The sequence below is a fragment of the Oncorhynchus kisutch genome, linkage group LG15 (genome assembly GCF_002021735.2).
Source record: "Oncorhynchus kisutch isolate 150728-3 linkage group LG15, Okis_V2, whole genome shotgun sequence".
Lineage (NCBI taxonomy): Eukaryota > Metazoa > Chordata > Actinopteri > Salmoniformes > Salmonidae > Oncorhynchus > Oncorhynchus kisutch.
The window spans coordinates 8,222,554-8,237,553 of NC_034188.2; the positions used below are offsets into that span (position 1 = coordinate 8,222,554).

Sequence of the window (15,000 nt, forward strand, 5' to 3'; positions counted from 1 at the left end):
GGGGACTGTAACCTGTAGTTCAGATGGTTTATTGGGGACTATAACCTGTAGTTCAGATGGTTTATTGGGGACTGTAACCTGTAGTTCAGATGGTTTATTGGGGACTGTAACCTGTAGTTCAGATGGTTTATTGGGGACTATAACCTGTAGTTCAGATGGTTTATTGGGGACTGTAACCTGTAGTTCAGATGGTTTATTGGGACTATAACCTGTAGTTCAGATGGTTTATTGGGGACTATAACCTGTAGTTCAGATGGTTTATTGGGGACTGTAACCTGTAGTTCAGATGGTTTATTGGGGACTGTAACCTGTAGTTCAGATGGTTTATTGGGGACTATAACCTGTAGTTCAGATGGTTTATTGGGGACTGTAACCTGTAGTTCAGACGGTTTATTGGGGACTGTAACCTGTAGTTCAGATGGTTTATTGGGGACTGTAACCTGTAGTTCAGATGGTTTATTGGGGACTATAACCTGTAGTTCAGATGGTTTATTGGGGACTATAACCTGTAGTTCAGATGGTTTATTGGGGACTGTAACCTGTAGTTCAGATGGTTTATTGGGGACTGTAACCTGTAGTTCAGATGGTTTATTGGGACTATAACCTGTAGTTCAGATGGTTTATTGGGGACTATAACCTGTAGTTCAGATGGTTTATTGGGGACTGTAACCTGTAGTTCAGATGGTTTATTGGGGACTGTAACCTGTAGTTCAGATGGTTATTGGGGACTATAACCTGTAGTTCAGATGGTTTATTGGGGACTGTAACCTGTAGTTCAGATGGTTTATTGGGGACTGTAACCTGTAGTTCAGATGGTTTATTGGGGACTATAACCTGTAGTTCAGATGGTTTATTGGGGACTGTAACCTGTAGTTCAGATGGTTTATTGGGGACTGTAACCTGTAGTTCAGATGGTTTATTGGGGACTATAACCTGTAGTTCAGATGGTTTATTGGGGACTATAACCTGTAGTTCAGATGGAAATGTAGAGAAATAACGGCCGATGTTCAGTGGTCAGAGACAATAGGATGGGCATCCACTGCACATGGCCAACGTTCCTGTTAGTGTGTTTTCCCCCTTTCGAGCAAAGCCAAATTAAAGGTGCATTTGGGTCTTTCTTCCTGGTACCCTTCTTTTATATCTCACTGGCCTGTTCCTCTGCCTGTCCCAAACAGCAAACCCTGGAGAACAACCTCACCAACCTGGTGAAGAGAAACAGTGAGCTGGAGAACCAGATGGCCAAACTCATCCAGATCTGTCAGCAGGTTGAGGTGAGTCTAGGGCTGTTTCTGTGACCGTGTTACCATGACCACAGTCAAATTCCATGTGACCGTGTTACCATGACCACAGTCAAATTCCATGTGACCGTGTTACCATGACCACAGTCAAATTCCATGTGACCGTGTTACCATGACCACAGTCAAATTCCATGTGACCGTGTTACCATGACCACAGTCAAATTGCATGTGACCGTGTTACCATGACCACAGTCAAATTCCATGTGACCGTGTTACCATGACCACAGTCAAATTCCATGTGACCGTGTTACCATGACCACAGTCAAATTCCATGTGACCGTTCGAGTCACATGCATTCACATGCACTCCTCTTATGCATTCTGGACATGATTTGGTATTACCCAACTCGCTTGCTAATGGTCTGGTACTCAGGGCTCTATTGTCTCTCCATCAGGTCCTAATGGCCTGGCACTCAGGGCTCTGTTGTCTCTCCATCAGGTCCTAATGGTCTGGTACTCAGGGCTCTATTGTCTCTCCATCAGGTCCTAATGGCCTGGCACTCAGGGCTCTGTTGTCTCTCCATCAGGTCCTAATGGTCTGGTACTCAGGGCTTTATTGTCTCTCCATCAGGTCCTAATGTCCTGGTACTCAGGGCTCTATTGTCTCTCCATCAGATCCTAATGGCCTGGTACGCAGGGCTTTATTGTCCCTCCATCAGATCCTAATGGGCTGGTACTCAGGGCTCTATTGTCCCTCCATCAGGTCCTAATGGCCTGGTACTCAGGGCTCTATTGTCCCTCCATCAGGTCCTAATGGTCTGGTACTCAGGGCTCTATTGTCCCTCCATCAGGTCCTAATGGTCTGGTACTCAGGGCTCTATTGTCTCTCCATCAGGTCCTAATGGCCTGGTACTCAGGGCTCTATTGTCTCTCCATCAGATCCTAATGGCCTGGTACGCAGGGCTTTATTGTCCCTCCATCAGATCCTAATGGGCTGGTACTCAGGGCTATATTGTCCCTCCATCAGGTCCTAATGGCCTGGTACTCAGGGCTCTATTGTCCCTCCATCAGGTCCTAATGGTCTGGTACTCAGGGCTCTATTGTCCCTCCATCAGGTCCTAATGGTCTGGTACTCAGGGCTCTATTGTCCCTCCATCAGATCCTAATGGTCTGGTACTTAGGGCTCTATTGTCCCTCCATCAGGTCCTAATGGGCTGGTACTCAGGGCTCTATTGTCCCTCCATCAGGTCCTAATGGCCTGGTACTCAGGGCTCTATTGTCCCTCCATCAGGTCCTAATGGTCTGGTACTCAGGGCTCTATTGTCCCTCCATCAGGTCCTAATGGTCTGGTACTCAGGGCTCTATTGTCCCTCCATCAGGTTCTAATGGTCTGGTACTCAGGGCTCTATTGTCCCTCCATCAGGTCCTAATGGTCTGGTACTCAGGGCTCTATTGTCCCTCTAACCGCTCTGACATCAATGCAAATGCCATCGAAAATCACATCAAACACTGATCGTTAAAACAGTATCGTGCTTTCAAAACTGACTGAGATTATCAATTTGAAGAAATAAGTTCAACAACAGGTTGAAACTGAGTGGAAAACATGGTCTTTGGATGTTGTTGGAAATCCAAACACAAGGATATTGCCAGCGCTTTTTGAGGTGATAATTGAAGATGTTGCATGTAGAACATCCGAACGCATAAGAGTTTATGAATAGGCATATCTGTGAGCCCAAGCCACCCACCCATCCCCCCCAATAGTCTATTGCATATTACGTACCGCAGATAAACATTAGAACCAACATAGATTGAATATGTCTTTGGGACATAATTGGTCTAGCCTATATTCCAAAATTGAACTAATTCTAGTAATGGCCTTTGAGTGTGGACTAGAGGTCGACCGATTTTGACTTTTCAAAGCCGATACCGATTATTGGAGGACCCAAAAAAGCCAATACCGATTAATCGGCCAATTTTTTTAAATGTATTTATTTATTTGTCATAATGACAATTACAACAATACTGAATGAACACTTTTATTTTAACTTCATATAATACATCAATAAAATCTATTTAGCCTCAAATAAATAATGAAACATGTTTAACATGTTAAATTTGGTTTAAATAATGCAAAAACAAAGTGTTGGAGAAGAAAGTAAAAGTGCAATATGTGCTATGTAAGAAAGCTAACGTTTCAGTTCCTTGCTCAGAACATATGAAAGCTGGTGGTTCCTTTTAACATGAGTCTTCAATATTCCCAGGTAAGAAGTTTTAGGTTGTAGTTATTATAGGAATTATAGAACTATTTCTCTCTATACCATTTGTATTTCATATACCTTTGACTATTGGATGTTCTTATAGGCACTTTAGTATTGCCAGCGTAACAGTATAGCTTCCGTCCCTCTCCTCGCCCCAGGAACACATCCACAACAGTCACCCTCAAAATATCGTTACCCATCTCTTAGCTACTTCAAGGTCTCAGAGCGAGTGACATCACCGATTTAAATGCTATTAGCACGCATCCCGCTAACTAGCTAGCCATTTCACATCGGTTACACCAGCCTCATCTCGGGAGTTGATAGGCTTGAAGTCATAAACAGCGCAATGCTTGAAGCACAGCGCGAAAGTGCTGTTTGGATGAATGCTTACGAGCCTGCTGCTGCCTACCACCGCTCAGTCGGACTGCTCTGTCAAATATCAAATCATAGACTTAATTATAACATAATAACTCACAGAAATACGAATGCTCCTGAAACAGTGGTTGATGCGTGGAATGAAATAAACCCAGACATTTATGAAATCTTGTGTGAAAGCAGAGTTTTTAATGGTTGCCACTGAATAGGGAAGTATCTATCTATCAGAGTAGCTTAATATGTGTATATAATACTAATATGTTTATAGGTGCTTATCTGGCATGATTGAAAAAACGAACACGCCTCCATTCGAGTGCATACGGGAGACATGTCATTTTTCCCCTGCCCTGTTCCTGCCTATTTGATAATGGACCATTATACTTTAAATCAAAAGTAATTTGACATATTAGCAAAGATAAGATTAAATAGAGCATTGTCTGATGGGTGTGCGTTGTGCGTAAGAACAGCCCTTAGTCGTGGTATATTGGCCAAATACCACACCTCCTCAGGCCTTATTGCTTAATTATATTCTTCTTACTATAAAATCATATCTTATAAAATAATGGCACAGGAATTATAAGCATATATTGTCTGCTAAATGAACAAGTCTACAGCCGATGGCACAGAGCATAGCCAGATAACATACAGTGGACCAACTCATATTCTGTTCTTCTGAAATTCATTTTCTTCCTATCATAATGTTTCTTTAGACCTGAATAAAATAAATCATGGATTTATTGTGATGGTGAATATTAAATAGATGTATTATGCTTTTAAATATTTTTTTAAATATTGCTGATTTTAATATTGCTGTTCCAAATGTGTCTTTTATGCGTGGCAGCTTTGAGATGCTAAACGTGTTTATGTTCATTCATGGTCAACCGGCATGCATTTGTATGACAGTAACTGTCTGACAAAATGTCATCACCTTCACAACCCTAGGTGATTATCTCAGTCAGATCTGTCAAAAAGTAGAGGTGATTATCTCAGTCAGATCTGTCAACAGGTAGAGGTGATTATCTCAGTCAGATCTGTCAACAGGTAGAGGTGATTATCTCAGTCATATCTGTCAACAGGTAGAGGTGATTATCTCAGTCAGATCTGTCAAAAGGGTAGAGGTGATTATCTCAGTCAAATCTGTCAACAGGTAAAGGTGATTATCTCAGTCAGATCTGTCAACAGGTAGAGGTGATTATCTCAGTCAGATCTGTCAACAGGTAGAGGTGATTATCTCAGTCAGATCTGTCAACAGGTAGAGGTGATTATCTCAGTCAGATCTGTCAACGGGTAGAGGTGATTATCTCAGTCAGATCTGTCAACAGGTAGAGGTGAGTCAGTCTCAGTCAGATCTGTCAGCAGGTAGAGCTGAGTCAGTCAGTCAGATCTGTCAACAGGTAGATGTGAGTCAGTCAGTCAGATCTGTCAACAGGTAGAGGTGATTATCTCAGTCAGATCTGTCAACAGGTAGAGGTGATTATCTCAGTCAGATCTGTCAACAGGTAGAGGTGATTATCTCAGTCAGATCTGTCAACAGGTGAAGGTGATTATCTCAGTCAGATCTGTCAACAGGTAGAGGTGATTCTCTCAGTCAGATCTGTCAACAGGTAGAGGTGATTATCTCAGTCAGATCTGTCAACAGGTAGAGGTGAGTCAGTCAGTCAGATCTGTCAACAGGTAGAGGTGATTATCTCAGTCAGATCTGTCAACAGGTAGAGGTGAGTCAGTCTCAGTCAGATCTGTCAGCAGGTAGAGCTGAGTCAGTCAGTCAGATCTGTCAACAGGTAGATGTGAGTCAGTCAGTCAGATCTGTCAACAGGTAGAGGTGATTATCTCAGTCAGATCTGTCAACAGGTAGAGGTGATTATCTCAGTCAGATCTGTCAACAGGTAGAGGTGATTATCTCAGTCAGATCTGTCAACAGGTGAAGGTGATTATCTCAGTCAGATCTGTCAACAGGTAGAGGTGATTCTCTCAGTCATATCTGTCAACAGGTAGAGGTGATTATCTCAGTCAGATCTGTCAAAAGGGTAGAGGTGATTATCTCAGTCAAATCTGTCAACAGGTAAAGGTGATTATCTCAGTCAGATCTGTCAACAGGTAGAGGTGATTATCTCAGTCAGATCTGTCAACAGGTAGAGGTGATTATCTCAGTCAGATCTGTCAACAGGTAGAGGTGATTATCTCAGTCAGATCTGTCAACAGGTAGACGTGATTATCTCAGTCTGATCAGTCAACGGGTAGAGGTGATTATCTCAGTCAGATCTGTGAACAGGTAGAGGTGAGTCAGTCTCAGTCAGATCTGTTAGCAGGTAGAGCTGAGTCAGTCAGTGAGATCTGTCAACAGGTAGATGTGAGTCAGTCAGTCAGATCTGTCAACAGGTAGAGGTGATTATCTCAGTCAGATCTGTCAACAGGTAGAGGTGATTATCTCAGTCATATCTGTCAACAGGTAGAGGTGATTATCTCAGTCAGATCTGTCAACAGGTGAAGGTGATTATCTCAGTCAGATCTGTCAACAGGTAGAGGTGATTCTCTCAGTCAGATCTGTCAAAAAGTAGAGGTGATTATCTCAGTCAGATCTGTCAACAGGTAGAGGTGATTCTCTCAGTCAGATCTGTCAACAGGTGAAGGTGATTATCTCAGTCAGATCTGTCAACAGGTAGAGGTGATTCTCTCAGTCAGATCTGTCAAAAAGTAGAGGTGATTATCTCAGTCAGATCTGTCAACAGGTAGAGGTGATTCTCTCAGTCAGATCTGTCAACAGGTAGAGGTGATTATCTCAGTCAGATCTGTCAACAGGTGAAGGTTATTATAAGGGGCTGTATAATCAATCGAGGGATATTGGTTTGTTAATGACATCTCAGGTTTCTAGAGTAGTGATGCTGCCAGCTGTCCAATATTTACCATCTCAGGCTTCTAGAGTAGTGATGCTGTCCAATATTTACCATCTCAGGCTTCTAGAGTAGTGATGCTATCCAATATTTACCATCTCATGCTCCTAGAGTAGTGATGCTGTCCAATATTTACCATCTCAGGCTTCTAGAGTAGTGATGCTGTCCAATATTTACCATCTCAGGCTCCTAGAGTAGTGATGCTGTCCAATATTTACCATCTCAGGCTTCTAGAGTAGTGATGCTGTCCAATATTTACCATCTCAGGCTCCTAGAGTAGTGATGCTGTCCAATATTTACCATCTCAGGCTTCTAGAGTAGTGATGCTGTCCAATATTTACCATCTCAGGCTTCTAGAGTAGTGATGCTGTCCAATATTTACCATCTCAGGCTTCTAGAGTAGTGATGCTGTCCAATATTTACCATCTCAGGCTTCTAGAGTAGTGATGCTGTCCAATATTTACCATCTCAGGCTTCTAGAGTAGTGATGCTGTCCAATATTTACCATCTCAGGCTTCTAGAGTAGTGATGCTGTCCAATATTTACCATCTCAGGCTTCTAGAGTAGTGATGCTGTCCAATATTTACCATCTCAGGCTTCTAGAGTAGTGATGCTGTCCAATATTTACCATCTCAGGCTTCTAGAGTAGTGATGCTGTCCAATATTTACCATCTCAGGCTTCTAGAGTAGTGATGCTGTCCAATATTTACCATCTCAAGCTTCTAGAGTAGTGATGCTGTCCAATATTTACCATCTCAGGCTTCTAGAGTAGTGATGCTGTCCAATATTTACCATCTCAGGCTTCTAGAGTAGTGATGCTGTCCAATATTTACCATCTCAGGCTTCTAGAGTAGTGATGCTGTCCAATATTTACCATCTCAAGCTTCTAGAGTAGTGATGCTGTCCAATATTTACCATCTCAGGCTTCTAGAGTAGTGATGCTGTCCAATATTTACCATCTCAGGCTTCTAGAGTAGTGATGCTGTCCAATATTTACCATCTCAGGCTTCTAGAGTAGTGATGCTGTCCAATATTTACCATCTCAGGCTTCTAGAGTAGTGATGCTGTCCAATATTTACCATCTCAAGCTTCTAGAGTAGTGATGCTGTCCAATATTTACCATCTCAGGCTTCTAGAGTAGTGATGCTGTCCAATATTTACCATCTCAGGCTTCTAGAGTAGTGATGCTGTCCAATATTTACCATCTCAGGCTTCTAGAGTAGTGATGCTGTCCAATATTGAACACCTCAGGCTTCTAGAGTAGTGATGCTGTCAGCTGTCCAATATTTACCTCCTGAGTCTGAGGATGGGACCCAAATGGCACCCTATTCCCTATATAGTGCACTACTTTTGACCAGGGCCCATAGGTAATAGGGGTGCATTCAGTAATCTCAGAACTATTGAGAACCACACACTGAAATGATGCCTTTCCTTTGGACCTTGACTCTTAGAAAAGCCAGATGTTCTACCTCAAGACCGGAGGACAAAAATGACATTCAAACGTTGTCGTGAGATCCTCTCCGTGCTTTCATACAGTGACCTTCCAGAAATTACCATCATCGTCACGCCTGGAAGAGGAGGAAGTTCTCGGACTGCTTGACCCCGAGTCTGACAAAATGGCCGCTGCGCTGCAGCTTATCGCAAGGCAAGGTTATTTCATAGTCATGAGATCTTCTCTGTACAGTCCCCCAGATCCCGAAGGTACAGTGTTATACAGAGCCGTGAGTGAGCCGCGGATCTCCCTTCCATCTGTTAAAGGTTAAGTGAAAAGCAAAACCACAACGCCTCTGTTCACAATGACCTACTGGTTGTGTGTATGTATCGACATACATGTGGAACTGATAGATACACACACACACACACACACACACACACACACACACACACACACACACACACACACACACACACTGTGTTAATGTTTTTTAAAACTTATTTCAACTTAAAAAACTATTTTGTCTGTAATGTATTTTTCCTTACGTGTCAGCCCCTCCAGTAAGACTAGCTGTCTCCATTGGCGTCGGCTAATGGGAATCCTAATAAATAAAATCAAAATAACCTTTGAAGAGGTGACAGCCATTATATCTAAAAACACATTTTAAAAAGGAGTTACTGTTACCTTAGAAACAGCTATTAGTAAAAAAAAAAAAAAAAAACTGTCACCATGAGAAACTTCACCTCACCTTGTTATAAAGAACTCCAGCTTTGGAGTACATCAAAGATCTTGGAGTACATCAAAGAACTGCAAGCTTTGGAGTACATCAAAGGTCTTGGAGTACATCAAAGAACTGCAAGCTTTGGAGGACATCAAAGAACTGCAAGCTTTGGAGTACATCAAAGGTCTTGGAGTACATCAAAGGTCTTGGAGTGCATCAAAGGTCTTGGAGTACATCAAAGGTCTTGGAGTACATCAAAGGTCTTGGAGTACATCAAAGAACTGCAAGCTTTGGAGGACATCAAAGAACTGCAAGCTTTGGAGTACATCAAAGGTCTTGGAGTACATCAAAGGTCTTCGAGTACATCAGGGTCTTGGAGTACATCAAAGAACTGCAAGCTTTGGAGTACATCAAAGAACTGCAAGCTTTGGAGTACATCAAAGGTCTTCGAGTACATCAAAGAACTGCAAGCTTTGGAGTACATCAAAGGTCTTGGAGTACATCAAAGGTCTTGGAGTGCATCAAAGGTCTTGGAGTGCATCAAAGGTCTTGGAGTACATCAAAGGTCTTGGAGTGCATCAAAGGTCTTGGAGTGCATCAAAGGTCTTGGAGTACATCAAAGGTCTTGGAGTGCATCAAAGGTCTTGGAGTGCATCAAAGGTCTTGGAGTACATCAAAGGTCTTGGAGTACATCAAAGGTCTTGGAGTACATCAAAGATCTTGGAGTACATCAAAGGTCTTGGAGTACATCAAAGGTCTTGGAGTACATCAAAGGTCTTGGAGTACATCAAAGAACTGCAAGTGGCTGCAGGTTATCAGTCCTCACCTGTCTGTTGAGGAGTTATTTATCTCCCGGCCTGTTCCCAACGAGATCTTTCATTTCGGTTATATTCTCTCCCAGTCTGTTCCCAACAAGATCTTTCATTTCAGCTATATTCTCTCCCAGTCTGTTCCCAACGAGATCTTTCATTTCAGCTATATTCTCTCCCAGTCTGTTCCCAACGAGATCTTTCATTTCAGCTATATTCTCTCTCAGTCTGTTCCCAACGAGATCTTTCATTTCAGTTATATTCTCTCCCAGTCTGTTCCCAACGAGATCTTTCATTTCAGTTATATTCTCTCCCAGTCTGTTCCCAAAGAGATCTTTCATTTCAGCTATATTCTCTCCCAGTCTGTTCCCGGTGAAGTCTTTAAATTCAAGGGTTGGTGATGTAAGTAGAGGGAGACAGGGTCACCTATACAGAGATATAGATCACTAGTCAGAGGGAAACAGGGTCACCTATACAGAGATATAGATCACTAGTCAGAGGGAGACAGGGTCAGCTATACAGAGATATAGATCACTAGTCAGAGGGAGACATTGTCAGCTATACAGAGATATAGATCACTAGTCAGAGGGAGACAGGGTCAGCTATACAGAGATATAGATCACTAGTCAGAGGGAGACAGGGTCAGCTATACAGAGATATAGATCACTAGTCAGAGGGAGACATTGTCAGCTATACAGAGATATAGATCACTAGTCAGAGGGAGACAGGGTCAGCTATACAGAGATATAGATCACTAGTCAGAGGGAGACAGGGTCACCTATACAGAGATATAGATCACTAGTCAGAGGGAGACAGGGTCAGCTATACAGAGATACAGATCACTAGTCAGAGGGAGACATTGTCAGCTATACAGAGATATAGATCACTAGTCAGAGGGAGACAGGGTCAGCTATACAGAGATATAGATCACTAGTCAGAGGGAGACAGGGTCAGCTATACAGAGATATAGAACACTAGTCAGAGGGAGACATTGTCAGCTATACAGAGATATAGATCACTAGTCAGAGGGAGACAGGGTCAGCTATACAGAGATATAGATCACTAGTCAGAGGGAGACAGGGTCACCTATACAGAGATATAGATCACTAGTCAGAGGGAGCCAGTGTCAGCTATACAGAGATATAGATCACTAGTCAGAGGGAGCCAGTGTCAGCTATACAGAGATATAGATCACTAGTCAGAGGGAGACAGGGTCAGCTATACAGAGATTTAGGTCACTAGTGAGGAAGGATCTCTGTGTTATGGAGACCTACAGTTCAGCTATTCATTCAGACCATCAGATTAAATTATAGAGAGGAAACTGTCCATAAAAAGTGTTTTGTCTTCCCTCCACTTCCCCCCTGTCTCCCAACTGGTGTCCTCCTCCTCTGCCCACATACATATATGGCTCAGCAGCAATCTGTACCTCTTGTATTCTAATTAATGAGTTAGCTATGCGACCGACTTGGCCGTGAAGAGAACGTGTTAAAACAAACTGTTAAAAGCTCATTATCAATGTAAAAAATGAATTGACTTATGGATGCTAGTTGCTAGCTATTCTCTGGTGTGATGTTTGTGTGAAACGCTTGGTTATTCTGAAGAGAAGCATAGTATACCTTGTGTTTTGGGTAATTCTAAGGCACTACGCTAATGAAAATAGGGTGTGTGTGTGTGTGTGTGTGTGTGTGTGTGTGTGTGTGTGTGTGTGTGTGTGTGTGTGTGTGTGTGTGTGTGTGTGTGTGTGTGTGTGTGTGTGTGTGTGTGTGTGTGTGTGTGTGTGTGTGTGTGCGTGTGTGTGTGTGGGGGGGGGGTCTGTGTGTGTCTGTGAGTGTGTCTGTGTGTATGTGTGTGTGTTTCTGTTTCTTCCCAGAAGCCTCCCTGCTAGGAGGAGATAGGAGAGTGCTTTGTCTCTGTTCTGTAACACTTCATGCAGGGAGAAAGGAGGGAGAAACACAGCTCACTAATAATGCATCACAACAACAGAGGGCTGACTGGCTGCATGGGGCTCTATACAGTTCTGGTGTGACCTGGATTTCTCTGTTGTTGCTGTGTTGCATACAGTTATCTCTCTCTCTCCAAGATGATATGATCAAAACCAGGACTGTGAATCTGCCGGTGGGTTCTATAGTGACGGCATAGCAACGCTGCCTTCAACTATATCTGTCTTCAGCTTTATCTGCTTTCAGCTATATCTGTCTTCTGCTATATCTGTCTTCAACTATATCTGTCTATATCTGCCTTCAACTATATCTGTCGTCAACTATATCTGCCTTCAACTATATCTGTCTATATCTGCCTTCAACTATATCTGTCTTCAACTATATCTGTCTTCAGCTTTATCTGCTTTCAGCTATATCTGTCTTCTGCTATATCTGCCTTCAACTATATCTGTCTTCAACTATATCTGCCTTCAACTATATCTGTCTATATCTGCTTTCAGCTATATCTGTCTTCAGCTATATCTGCCTTCAACTATATCTGTCTATATCTGCCTTCAACTATATCTGTCTATATCTGCCTTCAGCTATATCTGTCTTCAACTATATCTGCCATCAGCTATATCTGTCTTCAGCTATATCTGCCTTCAGCTATATCTGTCTTCAACTATATCTGCCATCAGCTATATCTGTCTTCAACTATATCTGCCTTCAGCTATATCTGCCTTCAGCTATATCTGCCTTCAGCTATATCTGCCTTCAGCTATATCTGTCTTCAACTATATCTGCCATCAGCTATATCTGTCTTCAACTATATCTGCCTTCAGCTAAATCTGTCTTCAGCTATATCTGTCTTCAGCTTTATCTGCTTTCAGCTAAATCTGTCTTCAGCTATATCTGCCTTCAACTATATCTGCCTTCAACTATATCTGCCTATATGTGTCTTCAGCTATATCTGCCTTCAACTATATCTGCCTTCAACTATATCTGCCTATATCTGTCTTCAACTATATCTGTCTTCAACTATATCTGCCTTCAACTATATCTGTCTTCAACTGTATCTGCCTTCAGCTATATCTGTCTTCAACTATATCTGTCTTCAGCTATATCTGCCTTCAACTATATCTGCCTTCAGCTATATCTGCCTTCAACTATATCTGTCTTCAACTATATCTGTCTTCAGCTATATCTGTCTATATATGCCTTCAACTATATCTGCCTTCAACTATATATGTCTTCAACTATATCTGTCTTCAACTATATCTGCCTTCAACTATATCTGCCTATATCTGCCTTCAACTATATCTGCCTATATCTGCCTTCAACTATATCTGTCTATATCTGCCTTCAACTATATCTGTCTATATCTGCCTTCAGCTATATCTGTCTTCAACTATATCTGTCTTCAACTATATCTGCCTTCAACTATATCTGTCTTCAGCTATATCTGTCTTCAGCTATATCTGTCTTTAGCTATATCTGTCTTCAGCTATATCTGCCTTCAACTATATCTGCCTTCCACTATATCTGTCTTCAACTATATCTGTCTATATCTGCCTTCAGCTATATCTGCCTATATGTGTCTTCAGCTATATCTGCCTTCAACTATATCTGCCTTCAACTATATCTGCCTATATCTGTCTTCAACTATATCTGTCTTCAGCTATATCTGTCTTTAGCTATATCTGTCTTCAACTATATCTGTCTTCAGCTATATCTGTCTTCAACTATATCTGTCTTCAACTATATCTGTCTTCAACTATATCTGCTTTCAGCTATATCTGTCTTCAACTATATCTGTCTTCAACTATATCTGTCTTCAACTATATCTGCTTTCAGCTATATCTGCTTTCAACTATATCTGCCTTCAACTATATCTGCCTTCAACTATATCTGTCTATATCTGCCTTCAGCTATATCTGTCTTCAAATATATCTGTCTTCAGCTATATCTGTCTTCAACTATATCTGCCTTCAACTATATCTGCCTTCAACTATATCTGTCTATATCTGTCTTCAGCTATATCTACCTTCAGCTATATCTGTCTTCAGCTATATCTGCCTTCAACTATATCTGTCTTCAGCTATATCTGCCTTCAACTATATCTGTCTTTAGCTATATCTGCCTTCAACTATATTTGTCTTCAACTATATCTGCCTTCAACTATATCTGCCTTCAACTATATCTGCCTATATCTGTCTTCAACTATATCTGTCTTCAACTATATCTGACTTCAACTATATCTGTCTATATCTGTCTTCAACTATATCTGTCTTCAACTATATCTGCCTTCAACTATATCTGCCTTCAACTATATCTGTCTTCAACTATATCTGTCTTCAACTATATCTGTTTTCAGCTATATCTGCCTTCAACTATATCTGCCTTCAACTATATCTGTCTTCAGCTATATATGTCTATATATCTGCCTTCTGCTATATCTGCCTTCAACTATATCTGTCTTCAACTATATCTGTCTTCAGCTATATCTGTCTATATATGCCTTCAACTATATCTGTCTTCAACTATATCTGTCTTCAACTATATCTGTCTTCAACTATATCTGACTTCAACTATATCTGCCTATATCTGCCTTCAACTATATCTGCCTATATCTGCCTTCAACTATATCTGTCTATATCTGCCTTCAACTATATCTGTCTATATCTGCCTTCAGCTATATCTGTCTTCAACTATATCTGTCTTCAACTATATCCGTCTTCAGCTATATCTGTCTTCAACTATATCTGTCTTCAACTATATCTGACTTCAACTATATCTGCCTATATCTGCCTTCAACTATATCTGCCTATATCTGCCTTCAACTATATCTGTCTATATCTGCCTTCAACTATATCTGTCTATATCTGCCTTCAGCTATATCTGTCTTCAACTATATCTGTCTTCAACTATATCCGTCTTCAGCTATATCTGTCTTCAGCTATATCTGTCTTCAGCTATATCTGGCTTCAACTATATCTGCCTTCCACTATATCTGTCTTCAACTATATCTGTCTATATCTGCCTTCAGCTATATCTGTCTTCAACTATATCTGCCTTCAACTATATCTGTTTTCAGCTATATCTGTCTATATCTGCCTTCAGCTATATCTGTCTTCAACTATATCTGCCTTCAACTATATCTGTCTTCAACTATATCTGTCTATATCTGCCTTCAGCTATATCTGTCTTCAACTATATCTGTCTTCAACTATATCTGTCTTCAACTATATCTGCTTTCAGCTATATCTGTCTTCAACTATATCTGTCTTCAACTATATCTGGCTTCAACTATATCTGCTTTCAGCTATATCTGCTTTCAACTATATCTGCCTTC

The 15,000-nt window shown here is 41.4% G+C and overlaps 1 protein-coding gene across 1 annotated transcript in view; it reads left to right on the forward strand.

The window, feature by feature from the left end:
- The window catches only part of LOC109883589 (probable E3 ubiquitin-protein ligase MID2), a 122,759-nt gene that overhangs the window by 51,717 nt on the left and 56,042 nt on the right, over positions 1–15,000 (forward strand). The window contains exon 3 of the mRNA XM_031791335.1: positions 1,176–1,271. Coding sequence (XP_031647195.1) covers positions 1,176–1,271 — 96 coding nt within the window. The remainder of the gene's footprint in view (positions 1–1,175; positions 1,272–15,000) is intronic.